General features: G+C 42.4%; 1 protein-coding gene across 2 annotated transcripts in view; it reads left to right on the top strand.

Annotated features, from left to right (window-relative positions):
- The window catches only part of LOC119174080 (formylglycine-generating enzyme), a 184,317-nt gene that overhangs the window by 108,393 nt on the left and 55,871 nt on the right, over positions 1 to 20,053 (top strand). For both annotated transcript variants that reach the window (XM_037424873.2, XM_075896248.1), the window contains exons 4-6: positions 10,710 to 10,792; positions 15,072 to 15,194; positions 18,114 to 18,228. In XM_037424873.2, the coding sequence (XP_037280770.1) occupies positions 10,710 to 10,792; positions 15,072 to 15,194; positions 18,114 to 18,228 (321 nt within the window). The remainder of the gene's footprint in view (positions 1 to 10,709; positions 10,793 to 15,071; positions 15,195 to 18,113; positions 18,229 to 20,053) is intronic.

A 20,053-nucleotide genomic window follows, 5' to 3' on the forward strand; every position in this document is an offset into this window, starting at 1 on the left:
CGCACGCACGCACGCACGCACACACACACACGCACACACACACACAACGCACACACACACACACGCGCGCGCGCACACGCACACACACACACACACGCGCACACGCACACACACACACACACACACACACACACACACACACACACACACACACACACACACATATATATTATGGCAATGCTTTGTTTGCACTGGGCTTGACACATGTGTTCTGAGTTCGGAGAGACCGTCGGCCAGGCTGGAAATGAAGCTTAAACACTCTGCTGTTGAAAATAAAATGCTACATGTATCAAGTGTGTAATTCAACTAGATTTTCATCCTACGCTCTTGTCTGAACTGTGGGAAGATTGAAGGTGTAACACTGTATACGATGGCTCCAAACGTGAATATCAGTTTCCTTTTTTCCCGGAAGGAAAAATAAAAGCATATTGCTGCCAGTAATGACCTCACGTTAGCAACTACTGGAATATTATCGATAGATACCTGTTTTATAGACTAATACAAAATGTTCTGCATCACATTTTTTTTCTTGGCTACAGCATCATTAGTGTTCCTGCCGTTGCCATGTTTACAAGTACATCAGCGAGACCATTAAGTGAAAAGGTGGATTATCAATATTTTCCAATCTAATATAGGGAATAATTATGTTGCATTCGCTCTTCTATTGCAAGATCAAGCTCTGAATTCTGACAACATCCGGGCACGAGAGGAAGCACTACGTACTTGAGATGTACACGTAAATAAACAGTGTGGGTTTAAAATTTCTTTTAAGTTAAGCATGTTATTCCTTACATCGTACACCAAGGACCCCATTCGATAGCTGCTTTATTGCTGCGCAGGTCTTCCACACATATATCAACAATGCAGAGATCGTTGCACATTCGAGTATCTGTTGCATAAAGTACTTGTAATGTGCGCAATAACGCTATGAAATTTCCTTTCACATGTCGCAATGAAATCTCGCCAGATGAAGTGCGACATAAATAATTTATCTATTACTATTTGTAATATATCAAGGCGATTGAAATGAGCCAAAAACATAAAGACACAATAGTTCTAGGTGTAGCAAATCTTTTGTTAAACACACGATGCTGCTTAATCTGGAGTTGTGAAGCTCATTAATTAAATGTTGTCAGGTAGTAGTGCAAAAACAATCAGGGACAAGCTGTCCCTTGAAGCAGGCATTGTTCGAAGTACAGTTTACGGAACTATGCTGAGTACCTTATAAAATAAGACACCTGCAATGAGATGTCAGCAAATGAGATATTAACACTAAATTACAAAAAGGTCTACAAAAGCCGCTTCTCCAGCTTACACTGTAACTGTGCTGTCCGTCCCGAGCATCTGGTGCTCTTTTTTCTATGGAACTCTACTTGACTCCTTTCGCACATTGACGCAAAGAATAAGCGCTACGAAGAAATAAGGAAGCAAAAGAGCTTCCGCAAGGGATAACTGAACAGCACAATCTCAGAGCGTTTACTATATACTTAACAAGCACATTCCTTCCCTGTTCCATGACTAATGCATTGAACACATTATTTATTATTACTATTTATTTACAGTTACTGCAATCACCATTTGGTGATTTCAGCAGGGTGGTACATATACTTAGTCGCTGACAAAAACATGACGGTAAAAGTGATGCATAAAAGTAAGCAGAGATACAGTCTCAACTGAAACCACTTTGGTAGCTTCTGTAAGAGTCGAGTAACATGTTTTTAGGTGTAGTTCACCCTTCAGCCCCTTCTATTTATCGGGCACCAGAAGTAATTGCGTAATCTACGCAAAAATGCGTGCACATGATGCGGTCAAGTATACAAAAGTATTTCAGGACATATCTTTGCACCACTGATATTATTTAAATTGTACGAGCACTGTCATGTCTTTTTGATACATTGTTGCAAAAAATGTAGTTTTTCTAATAAAAACTTTGCTGGCAATGCGAGAATTATCTATGTCCAGTACACTCACATCAAGTTGCAATTGGTGCACATCGTGCTCAATTTAGAAGGAAAAAAGAAAACAAGAGGTGGCTTGACATGACACTCTTCAAGCCCAGTCATAGAAAAATAAAACTGGAGCATGCTGGGAATCTATCAACAGCATGAAGCATGAGGAGGATCAGTGCATGATGAAGTTGAATTATGGACAACATAGGCACGCTTTCTTCTACCACGAGAAACTTTTTCTCAGGTCAAAACAAACCCCGCTTGTGTTTTATAAGATTATTAACATAACAGGGCCAAAAGCAGTGCTCTTTCTAAGAGAATAGCAGAATGTGTGTACCTATATGTTCAAAAAATTAATCCCAGTGTCCAATATACTGGACATGCTTCTCCTGTGAAAATCGTTCTGCTAACATCTTTCTTAATTTTTTGCGTGCTTTTCAATAGCCCAATAGCCAAAAAAACAAGATTAAAATCTTTGTTCTGCCCTACAAAAAGTTTGGGTGGGAAAATAATATGGCTTAGCCACAAATTAATTATTAAACCTGATATTATGAATACAATAGATTACCTACGACGAGAAAAAACTAAAGAATGTAATGCAGTTGATCATAGCTTCTTCGTATATAAGTTATCTATGACTATATCAAAACTGTGAGGACTCGAATTCAACCAAGCCAAAGAAAGAAAGAAAGAAGTCCTCAGTCTGAAAAATTGTTCATGGCCGGCACGGAACCTGTTCATGTACTCTACACCGGCCGGCTCTTAAACGACGTGAGTAAGAGTGCACTGGCAGCGGGGCGCTATTCTTTGGTTCCCGCAATGAGGGGCGGGCGAGAACAGGTTGAAGAGCGAAGCCATTTTCGTAGGGAACTCATCAGCGTTGTGGTGGGAGGAGAAAAAAGGGAACGAAAGGGAGGGTTCAGGTTCATGCGGCACATGGTGAACGTTTAACGAACTAGCCCCTTGTGAGCCGGAATCCTGGCCTCGTGTTGAATGTGGCCACGATTCAAGAATTTTTCTAATTGTAAATAGCGGTCTGTTGAGTTGGTCTAAGCGATCCCTCAGTTCAGCATGTTGTTGATCATATTTGGGACATTCCATAAGAATACGCTCCTCTGATGCATCGACATGATCGCAGTGGTTGCAGTGTGGAAACGTTCTTTTTTTTTATGCGGCATGAGAAGTGAAGTGTGTATGAAACAACTAAACGTAGATGGTGCAGTAGTGTGTGAAAGGGTCTATCGATTTTTTAATTAGGTGAAAATTGGAGAGACAGACCTATTTGATATAAGAGTGAAGACTTTGTGTTTTCGTCAAAGCAAGCATTTTTGCATAAATTGTGGGACAGTTCAGTAAGAACCTTCTTGCTTTCTTAAAAATAAACGGGCGCTGGTGTAAAATGATCTTTTTTGTGTGCTGCAGTGGCCAATTTGTCAGCAATTTCATTTCCTATCACTCCTATGTGACTTTATGGCCACTGAAAACATATCTTGTGGCCGTCAAGATAACCGATGGTAATTGTTTTTAATATATTTCATATATGATGATATCATCTATATGAAAAATTAAAATCCGTAATAATTTGCAGCGTTTCCTTGGAGTCAGAGTAGATTACCCAATTTGGCCTTTGCTGGATTTCAAAAAAGAATTTTGAAGCTTGTAATATTACAACAAGCTCCGCTGCTGTAGACTATGTATTTCGAGAAAGTCTGAAATTTTTTTTATTTTATATGCGGGTATATGAAAAGCCGCGGTCGAGCTTTTGTTCATTGTAGAACCATCCATGAAAACAAATGTGAAATTATCTTGATAATTGCACATTTGTTGAAGCGTTAGAAATTTGGCTTCAAGATAATGTATCGAGGATTTTTTCTCTATCCCTCTGATGTCCAAAGTGACTGCAGGTGAAGCAAGCTGCCAAGGAGGAACATTGATGTCTGGACGCAACAACTAGTATTGTTCTTGTTGAAGTGCCACCTTATATACTCGAAAAGGTGTCACCAATTTGCCTGTTTCTTTGAAGAAGTTTTTCATGAAGTGGATTGGCTTCGTGAGAAATTATGAAGCCACTGTGAGTTGAGCGCGGTAAGCCCAGGCAAATACGGAGACTGCCGGCTACGATGTTGTTTAGTTTACGCTGATTTGTCTGAGACATACTTTGCATAACTGGTAGTGCATATGCGATGGCTTGTCGAACAAGAGCTCTATGAACCTTCAGAAGTGATTTTGAAGTGCCACCTCATTTGGTTCCTGATATACATCGGAGAACATTCAGTGTCCGGTTGACCTGATCTTCAATGTTGAAAATATGAGGTCCCCAGGTTAGCATGCGGTCCAATGTTGTGCCAAGGAAGGGATGCTTGCGTACAACAGGTACTACAGTTTGGTTGACCAAGAGGCTGAGCTGATCATGACGTTTTTTGGTAAAAGGCAACACTGCAGATTTGTCTGCTGAAACGGCCATGCCACAATCTGTCAGAAAGCGCACCATTATGTCTTTGCCTTTTTGAAGCAGATCCTGTACTTCCCAGCATTCACGCCCTGACGACCAGAGGCAGATATCATCTACGTACATTGAAATGTGTACTGATGATGGCAAGAGAGTCGGCAGTTGGTGCATTACTACGTGAAGTAGTATAAGGCTTAATGCACTTTCTTGAGGTACACCTGCTTTGAGGCTTCGTGGCATGTTGCTGCCCGTGTTAGACGTCATAAATACAGTTCGGCCAGTTAGGAAATCAGAAATCCAACGAAGTAGGCATCCCTTCATTCCTAGACTATATAGCCCATACAAAACATGTACGTGGCTGACTGTGTCAAAGGCACGCCTAATGTCTAGGAAAGCTGCAATTGTCATTCTTCCGAATGTGTTCTCGTGCTCCACATGAGTGACAAGGTCTAAACGGAGTCTAAAGCACTGCTACGTGGACGGAAACCAGATAATTGTTCAGGAAATCCATCACAGACTTCTATCCATCACTGCAGTCGCTCTTGCATCATTTTCTTCATGACTTTGCTAATGCAGTTGATTAAGCTTAATGGTCGAAAGGATGACAGCACATTTGAAGGGTTACTGGGTCAAAGAATCGGAACGACTTTTGCCACCTTCCAGGAAAGTAGCACCGACGCAGTTTTCCAGCTGTTATTACATATGCCAAGGAGCGCAGTACTTCCAGAAGATCCGAGGTTACACAACATGCTGTAGGTGACATCATCTGGGCCTGAGGAAGTTTTTTGTTGGACGTTACATAAGACAGACTGCTGTTCAGCTAGGCTGAATTCTACATCTAAGGATGAGTGCTCTGCCGTAAGTGCATCTCTTATTAGTCACTTCAAAGCATTTGCTTTTGAAATAAACAGGTTTGTGAACACTGATTCTGCTGGTAGTGTTAACAAAGTGCAAAATTCATCAGCCATAATCTCTTCCGTCTTGTTGCCAATACTATCGCCCGGAAAGGATGAGTGTGAGTTACTGGAGATTTCAGAGAGTGAAATAATTGCCATACTATTGAGACTGAAAAATAAGGGTTTAAATATTCAGAAAACTCTCTTCATTTCTTCTGTGAATGGTTATTAAGCTTTCTGTGCATCACCGAGAAAATCTTTTGCGCTTCTCTATACTTGTCCACGCTGCCTATACGACGATATCGGCGCTCGGCTCTTCAACGAATCGCGCGAAGTTGTTAGTATTCCGCTTCTATGCTTGTGTGTCCTGGTGGAATTGGAAGTGTTTTTCTGCTAGATGCTAGATTCAATGTTAGTGAGCAGCTTGCTAATGAATACTTCTGCGTCGCCACAGTTCCATAAATTGCTTGCATTTAAGTGCCTGAATAATTGCCAATTCGTGATCCGTGCACATCTACTGTTTCTGCAATTACCAAACTTCATGAGAGGATGGCTTATTAATACCGGCCAATGGTCACTGCCATGTGGCTCAATGTCCACTGTCCATTGTAATTCAGCTGCAATATCTGAAGAGTAAAATGCCACGTCTAAACATGCGCTATAAGATGGTCCGCGAAAAAAGGTCGGCAATCCATCATTTACGGTGCAGAGATTGTAACGATCTATAATGCTCTCTATGAGTTTTCCTCGAGAATCGCTATACAGTTCACCTCAGAGAGTGTGATGAGAATTGAAGTCACCGCACACTATGATCCGCCCAGACAAAGATGTTAAAAGGTGGTCCAAGTCAGTAGTAAAAACTATCTTTCTTGGTTCAGTATAGTGGCTCACTATGTGAATTTCACACTTCCTGAACTGAACCTTGCATGCCACATACTCCGGAACATCTGTTCTAGATAATCTGTGAGGCAACATGGTAATTCGTTGCGTACAGACAGAATTGGTCGGCTAGGTGTGTTGGTAGGGCGACAAGATCTGTACACAACATAGTTTGAAATTCTAAAGTTTGAATCTGGGCGGGCTTCTGATATGGCTAAAATGGGAAATATTTGCTCGTAAACAAGCCTGTAGAAGTCATGTAGTTTCCCTCGCAGGCTTTCAGCATTCCATTGGAATATCGCGACATTTTTTAAGCGATTATTCATATTTACTAGCACCGGTTAAAGCCGTGTTAATGGGTTCTAGAAGTGGTTCCATAGAAAGCAGAACCTGAACTTCTGAACGATGTAGATCCTGGTGTCATTTTAATAATGGCCTTGAGTGCGGCAAATAACATTGGCACCAGCATTTGTCCCATGTTGCTACTTGTGAGCACACCTCTGGAAGGAACTTCTTAAAGTGCTGCGGTACCTCTGGCTTTCAGGCGTCTTGATGCTGCAGTAGGCTTATCCTTTGAAGCTGGTACTTCTGATAGAGATGGACCTTGGAGAGACTTTGGGCTTTTCAGTGCATCGGCATATAGTTTCTTTCCATGGTGTGGCTCATTCTACTGACATTGTCGAGGGTGCTGTTTCGGCCTAGTGTTCTTCTCTATGCCAGGATTAGTGGCTGGTCGGCGATGTTTTCTGGTTCCATATTGTAGATTTTCTTTCTTCTGTTCCGCTGCTGCCTTTTTCTGAGGACATTTTCTGAACGAAGGCGAGTGTGATTCATCACAGTTAGCTCATCGAGGTTGGCGACGTGGTGTGCAATCCCTGTGGCTGTGAGAACCTGCACATATCTTGCATCTTTGTGGTACACTGCAGTATTTTGCAATATGTCTGTATCTTTGACATTTGAAGCATTGCACAACACCAAAAAACTCGGTCACTGGATGAATTGTGAAGCCCAGCATCACCCTTGCCGGCATTGGTTGGTTCGATCTAAAGTGTAAAATAACGTTCTTGTTGAAGCAAGTCTACATTTAACTATTTTCGGTCTGTTTTGTTGGCGATTGCCGATGAACTGAGATGACTCCCGCATCCTTCAGGTATTTTAGCAGCTCTGAGTCACTGTAATCCAAAGGAACATCCTTTATCCGACCAACGTTTCTTGAGTAAGAAGCAGGCACCTTTGCTTCTACAGCGATTCCCATTAATGTAGTAGTCGCCAGTAGTCTGTTAACTGCTTCTAAAGAGGCAACCAAAGCGAGAACACTTCTATCTTTTGTAATTTGAACTTCTAACAGTTTTTCCTTTGTCATGACTAGTACCTTTCCAGCCAAAACATTTGGGTTTACACACCAAAATTACCTGTCTTGTACAGAACGAATGACAACAGGTGTGCCTTGCCTTTGTTGTTTTTTGTTATTGATGGTGATGAAGGGGTCAGCATCTGGTAGGTCTTCGTCCTCATCAAAACATGACTCAGTGCTTTCTGATATATCTTCATTTGTCTTATGGCCCATTGCGGCATTTGTGGCGACGTCCTCGTTGTTCACCAGGTGTCCATTGGGAACATATCTTATGACTGAGCGTTCAAGCCCTAACCAAAATAAGTGTCGTCGTATCTGATCGTGCTTGGCCCACTCAGTGGTGTAGAGGCTGTTCAAAAGTTCAGGGAGAGAATTCAAAAGAGGACGTTCAGGGCAGAGAGTGCCGGCGGCACAGTTGATCAGGGTAGAATGCCGTCCATTAGGGCAGAATGCAAAGTCCATGCCGAAAATGAGGTCGTGAGGGCAATTTTTGAGCACCGTGAATAAAACGGCAACATGGCGGCTGGCAATGCTAACACGAGTTGTACACATTCCATTTATGGCCACAATTCTACCGTCAGCGACACGGAGGCCTTTAGTCGCAGCAGGGGTGAGGACTTTTTTGAGTAGGCGACACAGATGGGCATTCATTACGGACACTTGAGCTCCAGTATCGAAGAAAGACGCCATCGAAGAAAGACGGTCCACACACCTCAATCAAGTTCATATTAGTAGAGAGCGTCAATGGAGGACTTGCATCAGTCGCAGTTGATGCAGCAATATTGAATAAACACAATATCTAGCACAGACACTTGCGCTTGTGTCTGCGGTGGTGTCATTGCCCCTGTGTTTGTCTTTTGTGCTGTGTTGTTTTGCTGCGCTACTTATGATGATAATAATGTTGGCCGAGTTGAACTCTTTTAGTCAATAAGCACAATATTTCAATACAGTGAAATCTCGCTATAATGGGCTTCAGGGGACCGCAGAAATTTGTTTGTTATTTTGAAAGGTCGTTACAGTGAAATCTCGAAAATTAATCATAAATACTTATTTTTCACCAATAAAACGACTTACCTTTACAACGGTGGGTCGTTGAACTCATTTTTTATAAGAAAAAAACAAATGCACAAGTAAACACGAAAAAATGCATGTTTACGTTAAGGAAGTCTGTAATTTTTTTTTTTTTTTTTTTGACGCGAGCAGCACAAATTTTGCAGCGCGAAGGCCTTCAGCTCATCCACATTCCTTTGGTGCGATTCGATTCTTTGGTCACAACAGCATGCTTTTTGCCTTCCAGTTGCCGAAGAATATTCATTGTCTCGCTTAGCCTAAACTGCTTCCGCTTCTTCGGCGCAAGCAGAGATGAACTCATTTGTAGTATCACCGCAGCGCGAATGCCGCCTTGCTTTGCGGATGCGATAAGTAATCCCCGAAAAGAGATGAACACTACTGAAAAAACAAGGCCTCTAAAGGAAAACTCAAAGCCTGACGGCTGTCATCGCCTCTTTCAAAGAAAAAAAAGTGCTAAAAAAGAAAATTTCTCGCGTTTCCTTTTCTGCTCTCTCACTGTCTCAGGTTTTCCGCGCATATGCTTCCTGCTCCGCAACTCCCACTCTGCCTCGCTGACCTTGCCCTCCCGTGTTGCCCTCGCCTCTGAGCCCGCTTGTTAACCTGCTGGGTCGGCGTTTCAACAAAAAGAAAAAAAAGAAAGTCACCCTTTCGTTTTTTTCCTCCACACCGTCGTGCGTCTTCTGAGAAGAAAGGGGTCCATTCGCTTTGTCGTCTGCTTGGGTATCGCTCCGGTGGTCGAGATGGATTTCAGAACATAAGTTCATAGTTCTGAGGCGTTAATATAATGCGGAACTAAATTAATGCTCGTTATTCTAAAAAGTTCGCTATTCTGAAGTACGTAGGAGTGAAATAATTTTATATTGAAACTATAAGCAGTCGGCGCGGGATTTTCTGAAAGTTTGTTCATTTGAAAAGTTCGTTAATATGGGGTTCGTTCTACCGAGATTTCACTGTATAGCAGCCGAGCTTTAGGGAGCTCTGAAGAGTGCTGACAAGAGGGTGGCTCATTTCAAGAACACAAGCCCGCCTTTTCCATCCTCTTGTGCTGCCCTGTACCATTTCGGTAGGCATTTGGTAGATTCCAGAAGAACCGGTTTCAACCGAACGAAGGGCTCCGATATCGAGAGATGTTTTGTGGCTTTTTCTCTAAGGGAAAGAAGCATGCACCCTGGAATCGTGAAAAAAGTGGATTGCTAAACGTCGTCATAATAGCACTACAGTGTTGACCTATGAAAACATTGCAAAATAACACAAAAAACTACCCTGATGATGACGAGTCATCTTGCCCAAACATTGGCTTCAGTGGCATTCTCTGTTCAATGAATTTTCATTGCTGGGACAACGTGCCTGTATACACGACAAACATGCTGTTTTAAGGCAAAGCTGTTCGTATGTTTGCAGGAGTGGCATATGTGCTAAAGTTTCATAAATAATAATAATTATGATAAATAATAATAATAATAGTAATAATAAAAAAATAATAATAACAGGCAAAATAGTCTTGTTGCTCTTGCTATTGTAACTTAATAGAATTAATATGGGGCACGTTAAAACACTGCAGAATCGGAAGTTCATGGGTTGACCACTTGGCCCATTCCCATTAGCAATATGTTATAAAGAAAATTTTTATACATCATAGGGCCAAACTTTATATTGGGTGTTTTTCGAATGCTATTGGGAATAGTGAAGATAAATGTTTTGTTTCGTTCTGCTCATGGCGATAGCGGGATTTTGCATTGCCAGATTGCTGCAATGAAAATTATCTGTCATACATAAGAGAGAGAAATACTGCCACTGAATGTTGTAGATGTTGAGTGGAGGGGTGGCAGATCTATAAAACCAGTCCCTGCTGACAAGAAACCAATCCGAAAATAAGTTTCTGGCTACGTCACCGCTTTTCAATTGTAATTTATGAGCACTATATGAAGCACAAGCATCGTGGATTTGTTGGGCCTTATTGTGGAAGAACTGGTATATATGTCAAGATGCACTAGCAGTAAGACCTGTTTTGTATTCAAATAGGTTACATCAATTCAACACATATGCAGGCACCAACATATTTCTGTTACAGTGCTGGTCAGCTAGAGGCACTGTAAGTTCATTTCTTTCAGGTGGCCGCTGCCCCGTGGTGGCTGCCCGTCAAAGGAGCTGACTGGCGGCACCCAGAAGGACCCGACAGCCACATTCGTGACCGGTGCGTAGAACACAAAAGTCTTGCTATTGTGACATTGGGAATTGTATTGTTGTTATACTAGAGGAGAAGTCATTTCTACTGCCTGCGGTAGAAAGGTTATCCTGCACCATTTTACTTGAATGTGCGGAAAGCCAGTTGACATTGTTTAAGTTGTCCAAACTGTAAAACTCCCGTTGCTTCCGCGTGCGACAAGCGGCTTTTTCTTTGGACCTAGCGCAAAAATCCTGCCTATCCGCGATGAGGGCGTAGCGCGCATAAAAACCCGGTCGCCACGTCTCCGAAGTGCCTCTGCTACATCGCGTGCAGCGCTGCCTGCATTGGTGACCGCTTCTCCAGTCCTCTGACCTCTCTGCCTTTCTGTAAATAAACCTGTCTCTCTCTCTAACCCAGCTCTGCGTCTGATTGATCGCCTCCTTAGCGTTTTTTCTCCGAGCTGCGTAACGACAACGGCGAAAGGTTGTCTGAATACAAGTTCGCATTTAAGAGCACACCGTACAGAAAATAGGAGGGAAAAAATTGGTGGACCCTTAAGCTTTGCCTTTAAGAGTTGAATGCGAAAGCGAAATCCGTACCCTAGTGCGCCCTTCAACCGCTAAGTGCATACTTATTAATATTTTTTGTTACACACACTCACATAAAAAAGCACGCGCGCAAGCGCGACATATCTATAGTAATGCAGTGACTGTGCAGTGTGGCCACTTCCTTATGCTAGAACGGCTCTCTGCTGTAGTCGAGACACGTTTTTCACAATTTCTCACAGATGGCACACAAACACACACATGCACATACCCGCGAATGGTACATACAGGTTTTTAATCTATAGCAAGAGTTGCATGACCTCCAAGATAAACGCTGCATGCTCACCATCTCGGAGGCCATAAAGAGTCTCACAATGCCTCACAGATAGCAGCACATTATCTAGTGTTTGTTGTTTGCTTGATCAACGCCTCTGGAAAGGCATGATATGTTTTCCACTAGATGGACATAGTTGTCCATTTTTAGAGCTGTTCGAAAGTTCATGTGTTTCTAGCGGCGATGCCTGCACTACCCCGGCCTTTTTTGATGTAGTTTGATGACCTCCCAAATGCGCCTACACATCACCAATTGGGCTCGTTTTCGTCGTGACAACTGTCGAACAAAATGCATTAAGAAGACTCCTTTTACTACATGGCATTTATGTTTTTTCCCGAAGCAGCTGCAAGTAACATCGTGGCTTTGTGGTAGGACATCTGCTTGCCACGCAATCGGCCAGGCCGAAAATTTTATTCTTTATTTCATTTGCTTCTTTCTCGATTTTTCGCTCACGGACTATTTTCCGCTCACAACCAGCGATGCCGACGCTGACGGCGGAATTTGTGCGACATGAGCTCTCTAATGTTATCGCGTTAAAAAATCCTATTAAGGTCTGACAAGGGGGTACCCATACAACTCCAGCTTCAACCCTGGACTTACGGGAAAAATCAGCAGTCGCATTTTTCTTTATGATCTTTCTCATTCCTGTCTCCTATTATTTTCAATTACTTACTCATTTTCGTAGGTGGCTTGTGTTAACCGTGTATATGTGGACCTCTTTTGGACATGATATATTAGGTTATGGGGGCTTGTACGACTGGCATCTGCAGCCTTACATATTATGTGCTGCAGCGTTCCCGAGTCAGTACTTGAACTACTTGGTGCATACATTTTATCGTATAATGTTATTCGAGAAGTTTAAATTGCAGATTACCACAATCTAATCGATAAAGTTGAAACTGGCTCGAGTAAAGCTTCTGCATATGGCTGCATTCTGTGTAATGGGTAGCAGGCTTGAAATCATGGGCAATTGTGCCCATGAAACCTTTTCAAACTTGCTGTGCGCCCTCTACGAGGTCTTAAAGGGCCACTCACCAGGTGCCATACCGAATTTTAGTTAGACAGTGGAAGTTGTTGGGTGTCCGATGAGGAACATTTTGCCACAAAAATTTTTCGAATCGGTTCATCACGAGCGTAGAAAACAGGTTTTTTGAGGCGGCGCGAAACGAGGATCAGAGGAGGTGAGCTCCAAACCCTTGCCGCTCCTCCGCGTAGCCTTCGCAAGCCAAATCTCTTCTCCACCTTCTCCAGCATCCGACGATGAGGTGACGCGCGCATGACGTGCCCAAACAAGTCCAACCCCCGAGCACGCGAGCAGCGTTGCTTTGTTGACCAGCGTTATTTTGTAGTCTTCTGCCTGTTTCTGCGGGATGGTTTGGAAACGCTGGCTTCGACGCGGTAGAGTAGATGAGCACAATGAGTGCGCCAAAACGTAGGAGCGTTCCACGGCGGTCGTCTGCTTAATGCGCTGACCGGGGGGACACGAACGCATACGAAACGCTGGCACATTAGCCCTGCATCTCGTAGCATTTCACGGGAAAAATTGAAAGAAAAACGCGCACAATTTTTTTTGTGTCTCATTATTTATTTCAAGTTTTATTAATCTCTTAAAGCAACAAATACATAAACTACGCATGTTGTGTTAAACAATTTTTGCCATGTCACGTGGTATACTCTTGACGTCACAGCAGAGTCGTCTACGTAGAGGAGCAACGTCACTGCATTGCCGTGTACGTAGGGCCATTGCTACGCTCCAGCATGCCCTCATTCTCTACGCGTGTGCGGGCAGAGGGGAGGGGGAGCAACGTTCATCTTGAAAATTGACCCATTTCCGTGGCCCGTAGCATTGCAAATTTTGGCAGACGTGATCATGAACACTTCGTCTATGCATTGCACTTGCCAGCTCAAAATTGTCAAACCTGGTGAGTGGCCCTTTAAGAAAATACGTGCAGTAATGTGTGTGCTTTTTGTAATGAATGGTCAGCTTTATACCACGAGGTAGTTATGATAATCACCTGTTATATTGTCCTACGGTATTGTAGACTTGCACGACACAATATTACTCCGATATTACATGTTGTATTGTGAAGCCTGTACACAGGACAGGTGCATTTGTAAAGCATGAATTTTAGTTTCACTGCATTTTCAAGCAGACCCGTGGCTGTGTGGTAGAACACCTGCTTGTCTTGCAAGCAGCCCGGGTTCGATTTTCACTCCTGCTCGAAAATTTTTATTAATTTTATTTGCATCTTTCTCAGTTTTTTCAGTTACGGATAAGATTATCACTTTTAGCACACAACCAACGATGCGGACACTCATGTCAGTGTTGGGAGTTTTGCCAAATGAGCTCTTTAACACTATGGTGTTAAAACATCCTGTGCATGCATTATGTCAGGACACGTTAACATGTGAAAGATAGTGTGGTAGAAGAGTAACATAACCTGGCGTCACAGAGTGCGAATTCTGTAACCTGGCATCACAGAATGCGAATTGCATAACTGGTGGGTCGTTGAATTCTTACAAGGCATTACAAAAGGATCAGTCATAATTTTTCATTGCCATCAGTCGTAGCGGGTCCCTCGCAAGCACACTTGTATTAGTTGCCTCTGGATAGTCTATGACAGGCTCTAGAAATGTCGCTCTTCCAGCTTTCACTGTGATTGTGCTGCAGTTTCTGCACAGGCCTAACGATTCTTGCATCCAACGAGAGGCCAAACTCTGAACAACCTAGAAATGTACTGGTTAACGTGAGTACATCATGAAAAAGTAATTGCACTATGTTCTTAAAAGCCAATTTTATTTCCTACTCTACAATGACGTTACAACACAGTATCAGCCTCTCGTAACGTTTTTGCGCTACATATCCTGATGCCTATATGGCCACTGCCCCTCCATAGCTTTGTTGGCAACACACAACTGACCATTTTGAATATTTTTGGTGATGCAGCATGATCGGCCATTTTGAATGCTATAGAACTAGACCTATCACCAATAGCCATGCTGGTGCATGTAGTCATAATTATTGTGACTTGATTGACGTCACAATAACGTCGATGTCTATAGGTGCACCATGAAAAAATGAACATTAATGTCAATATAAACAGTCTTATCAGCATTTACTGAACTTCACCCTTGCTCAGAGCCGTCTTTGTACACAGGAGATTTTTGCAGCAGAGTAAAATTGCCTTGGAATATTGGTGTCCGTACTCCTTTTTATAGATAGGCTAAGTAATTGACCCCCCCCCCCTCTTTTTTATGAAAAGGTATGCATAGCTGCGTGATATTTTTTTTAAAGGAAACGTTGGGCAGTTCATGCAGTTCGAGGTCACACATAGTTTATATACGTACTGCCTTGCGAGGACCAGCCATGCAGCTTTAATCAAGACGTCTGGAGGAATAAACAAGATTGTGTAATGGCGTCCTACAGGATGGATCATCCCGTGGTGCACGTGTCATGGAACGATGCTGCTGCCTTCTGCAAATGGTCGGGAAAGCGTCTCCTCACTGAAGCCGAGTGGGAATATGCCTGCAGGGCAGGCCTCAAAAGCAGGTAGGACATTCATGAATTCACTAGCTGCTGATGAACTGAAACACTTTACGTAGTTACGTGACCATTCTTGAAAAAAAAAAAAAAAGCATTCTGACAAACCTAAAGTCAAAGCATACATAGGCAACCGCTTCTTGACATCTCAAGATACCAACCAGTCATCTCCACTTAAGTGTAATGAGCCTCCCAATATTTAAGGACTTTATTTTCTGAACAACGACCGAGCTAGGGACCGCACCATGCTCTGAAACAGGAACCTGCCAAAACTTATTTGGCAGGCCAAAGCAAGTTTGTGTGGCTGGCCAAAATAATGACCTGTCAAGCCAAATAAAAAATTATGGCAGAACCCGTGCACTTTTGGAATTGTTACGTTAAGGAGTCGGCTAAGAATTTGCACATGACAGACCGCACATTCCTTGAAAGAGTCCTGTGCTGTGATTAATGGCTTCATGTAAATTTTCTACTTTCATGCTTGGCGGGGACTTACTAGGCACGTTTACCACATTGTGATGCCTAAGGAACAATTTATAGTCCGATATAGACATGCTTAAAGCAAACACTAGTTTCATAAGATAGAGAAGCAATGTTCCACGTGCTGGCATATGCACATCCTAAGCAATACTTGTTGACGCTTTGTGGCAGGGTCAAGCAGCACTAGAGTAATGGCAATGTCGAGTGTATTTGTAACATTTACTGTATTTGAACTACTAGGTATTACACATGACTAGAGAACACTGACAGTTAGCCAACGTATATATGCTTTCCAAAATTGATCAACGCTAGCCAACACATGCCTGCATTGCAATGTCCTGGCGAAATTGAGCATTTGAAGTGACATGTCAACTAGACTTGCCATTATTTGTCACTCTACAAAAGGACCACTGCAAGTTCCCTCTAGCGAAGTTTATGATGGACTTGCAAAAGCTGAAATGTTTTGGGCCAAAGACGTCAGATATTAAGTTGGCATAAAGATTGCGATGTGTCTTTTGCGGGATTCAGTAGCCACCAGTTTAAGTTACTTTGAAGCAATGGCCAGTTGAAGAACACCAGCTAAGACTATTGGTATTATCATTTAAGAAGCAAAAAATATTGGCCACACGTTCGTATGTTGTGTCGTTTTTTTATTCTTGTCGCAATACCAGAATAGCAAGGTCATAATCTAGCAATACTTCTGATTGGTCTTGTTGGTAAATGCTTAGGAAAAAAAGTGCAGTAATAGAGATAAGAAAAAATATGGAACTCGTTCGATCATATTTCTGCGTCCATGTCTCAGCAAGTGCTTCTAACTTCCGTTAGGAGAATGAACTCTTTTATGAATCCCATTTGTTCATATGCGACAATGTGGCATCATATGTTCAACTTCAATTGTTTGATGTAAAAAATTGTACTACGAAAACAACTGGCCACAGTTCTATTTCGAACGCAGCTGGAAGTACTTACCATATTTACATGATTGTAAGTCGACTCGGAGTCAGGTCGACCCCCTGAAACTAACTCGAAAAAAAAAAGGGGGGGCTAGTGCGTTTTTATAAAAAAATCTATTTAATAGTCGCTAGACTGGCTACACATGCTCACTCATGATCCCTTTTCGTGAACTTTGATGCCCTTGTCATCCTGGCTTGAAGTGCGTCCTCAGCATTTTTATTTTCGATGCGAAGATGCAGGTGTCTTGCATAACAATTTAACATTCTATTAGCGAAGAACAGCAAGGGGAGGATGGGTGCTTACCTACTCTATATTTGGAGTCAGCATTTGCCCTGTGGCACACTTTTCTCCTTTCCTTGTAAAGAGTAGTGCTGTAATATTTGAACTAAGAATGTGTTAGCAACTAGTCCTGCCACGTGTTTTGTGAAGTCACAAGAAAAGACACGAATTTCGGTGTGCAAAGGTGACTCTATGGCAATGCACTGTAGCAATACCGGGAAGCTAGCTTTATGGCACTAAGCAGGATTTGTTTTTGGATAATTTTTTGCAAATCGTTGCTGAAGGTGTTTGTTATGTGAAAGAGAATGCAGTATATATTAGAAGTAGTGCCAAATGCAATTTCGTTGCCACCCCACTGCGTTTCTGAATTCTCACTTGCCGTGCCATAATGAGGGATACTTTCGGTTTTGATTGTAAGCACCCCCCACCCTCCTCTCCCTTATCAGATTTAAGTAAAGTGTGGACTTACAGTTACGCAAATGCATTGCGCCCTGTTGGGCAGGTTATAGGCTCCAAATGGGACCGGATGCTTTGAATTTAACTGGGAACCGTTTTAGTTGGTGGCAAGTTGGCTTGTAACTAAAATCAGCTGGTTTTCAACCGGAACCAATGTATCCTTGTTGATCTAGTTGATCGAATTTAAATTCACAAATTTTTACTTATGTGTGTGAAAAAAAAAGCCATATGATGTATTAACAAATGCTGCATTTAAACATTGCTGTGACGAGGAGTGCAAATAAGCACCTGGCATACCATGTTATATGCATATAACACTTGTGGTGAGCAACATATATGTCAACGTCGAGTGGTCGCGTTTATTCGTTGGCTTGCCTCTAAGCCCATTGATTCACGCTGCAGTTCCTTTCAGCAGCTATAAAGTTTTGATCATAAGTCACTAGTCCACCCATAAACTTAACGACAGATAAATACGAAAGAGCATTTCCACTGAAGTTGCGCTCTGCTAGGGACATTGTCGATGCTGTTATTTTGTATTAAAGATCTAGTGAAGGAATACTTCAGCCCACCGATGCCAGGCAGCGTGTGCACAGCCATTGCAACGACAATCATTTAAATCACTCCTGTGACCTACAGTTATGTCATCAGTAAGATAATTATTAGGATAAAAAAGTTGGTTTACGAAGTTTAAACTGCAATTCACAAAAATCAGAGATCGTTTGAATATAAAACGATATAGCTTTTTGACATTCTTTCTGATAGGCTCTTTCCGTGGGGCAACAACTGGGCTCCCAAAGGCGAAACTCGTGCCAACATCTGGGAAGGCAAGTTTCCAGTCACAAACACGGCGGAAGACGGCTATGTGGGCACAGCACCTGTGAGCATATTTTTCTACATATGCATGAAACTTGCAGACTAGAGAATGAAATTCATTTTGTGTCCTTCATCTCATGTCATTTTCAACCTGGCAGTTTGCAAATAAGAAGAAAAAGTGAGATATTACCACACTGTCAAGTGGCAGTATGAGAAGATGTCCGAAATATGTTGGTCACGCTGCATGTATCAACTATTACGTTCAAATAACAGTTCATTCAGGTGACTAAAAGAGTCAATATGGTATGGTAGAATAGGTTCTGTGTTTGTAGTATTATGCATACTGATGCGTGTTCATGTTCTTTTTCCATTGTGATCGTGTTTCCCAGGCTAATGATACTCTCAGTCATATCAGTTGCACTGTGATGAACTGAGCATCCCAGGCGCCATCTGAAGATTGGACTCTTGAATGGGCGAGCTTGCGCTTTCGAACATTTTTGAGTGTTTTATTCATGTTACGCGAGTGGTTGAACTAGAACTGATGCAAGCATCGGCGATGACGCAGCAACATGTGACGCAACATGCATACATACTTTTAATCTGCAGATGAGATTATCGATGACCGACGACCGTGCTGGTTGCTGTCATACTGTGTGTGTTAGTCACTTTGCAATGCATATGCTCCACCATGATTTATTTTGAAGGGGCCCTGCAATGCTTATTCAGGTAGCCATGGAATGAACTTACTAAAGGAGCTTATCACCTCACGAATTCACCGTTGCAAAAATATCTGGAACTCCTCCAGTACGAGCAAAATTGCAAACATTTTTTGCACGCTGCAATTGCATTCTCTCTTCCTGCCCCGACGAAAGCACTGGCAAGCTCAGCACGGAGGGATAGCGCGGTGGCAAAAAATTACACAATGTCCCACTGAAGGGAACCATGTGTAGATGCGGAGCAGCAGGCGATAACGCTTACACTGGCGGTGATGCTGGCGCTCATCACGACGTTGCGCAGAAGAGAAACCCGAAGAGGCGCAAAGCATGCAGTGATAGACTGGTGTTTCTTATTGGAACACGCATGCCAATCACCGCTCAGGGGCAATGAAATATAAAAGACTCTGATAGGAACACACTGATCTGCAGTCCGCTTTCGGTTAATGCGCACACTGTGATATTTTATTGTTTATTATACACTATGTTCAGCGCAAACCATGTATATTTATATTTTATTAATTATATTTATATTTATATAAATATAATATTTAATATTTATATTTTATTATACACTATGTTCAGCGCAAACCATGTATACGGTGTTAGAGAAGCTCTGAGGCAGTAGTGGATCGTTTTCTTAAAATTATGCCCGCTTCGTGAACCTTCCAGATTACTCTGGAACCTTCGTCACCGCCAGCGATAACACTAGAATGTTCGATGGCAAGTGTATAAATGCCGACACGCCTCGCCGCATGTCACTTGATTGACGACTGATGCCCTGCTCGCCGCTATCAGTGCCAGCTTCTTGCAGTAATCTGACTGTCCTTTTCGTGGCCACAAGTTCGGCCCGATTAAACAGTTTATTATTCTACCTGCAGTCTGCTTCTTTCGTTCACGTCACAACTGCATGACAATATACTGTGGAATGCAAACGATGCTTTTACCTCCTTTCCTGTTTCGAATTTATTTCTAAGCGGTTGTAGCCTGGATGACTCATAAAAGTACAGTCATAAAAGTAAAGAGGGTTCAGCTTAAATTGAGGACGACGCAGCGAGCAATAGAAAGAAAAATGGTAGGTGTAACCGTAAGAGACAAGAAGAGAGCAGAGTGGATTAGGGAACAAACGGGGGTTAAGGATATCATAGTTAAAATAAAGAAGAGAAAATGGACATG

This window comes from Rhipicephalus microplus, chromosome 5, assembly GCF_043290135.1.
Source record: "Rhipicephalus microplus isolate Deutch F79 chromosome 5, USDA_Rmic, whole genome shotgun sequence".
Lineage (NCBI taxonomy): Eukaryota > Metazoa > Arthropoda > Arachnida > Ixodida > Ixodidae > Rhipicephalus > Rhipicephalus microplus.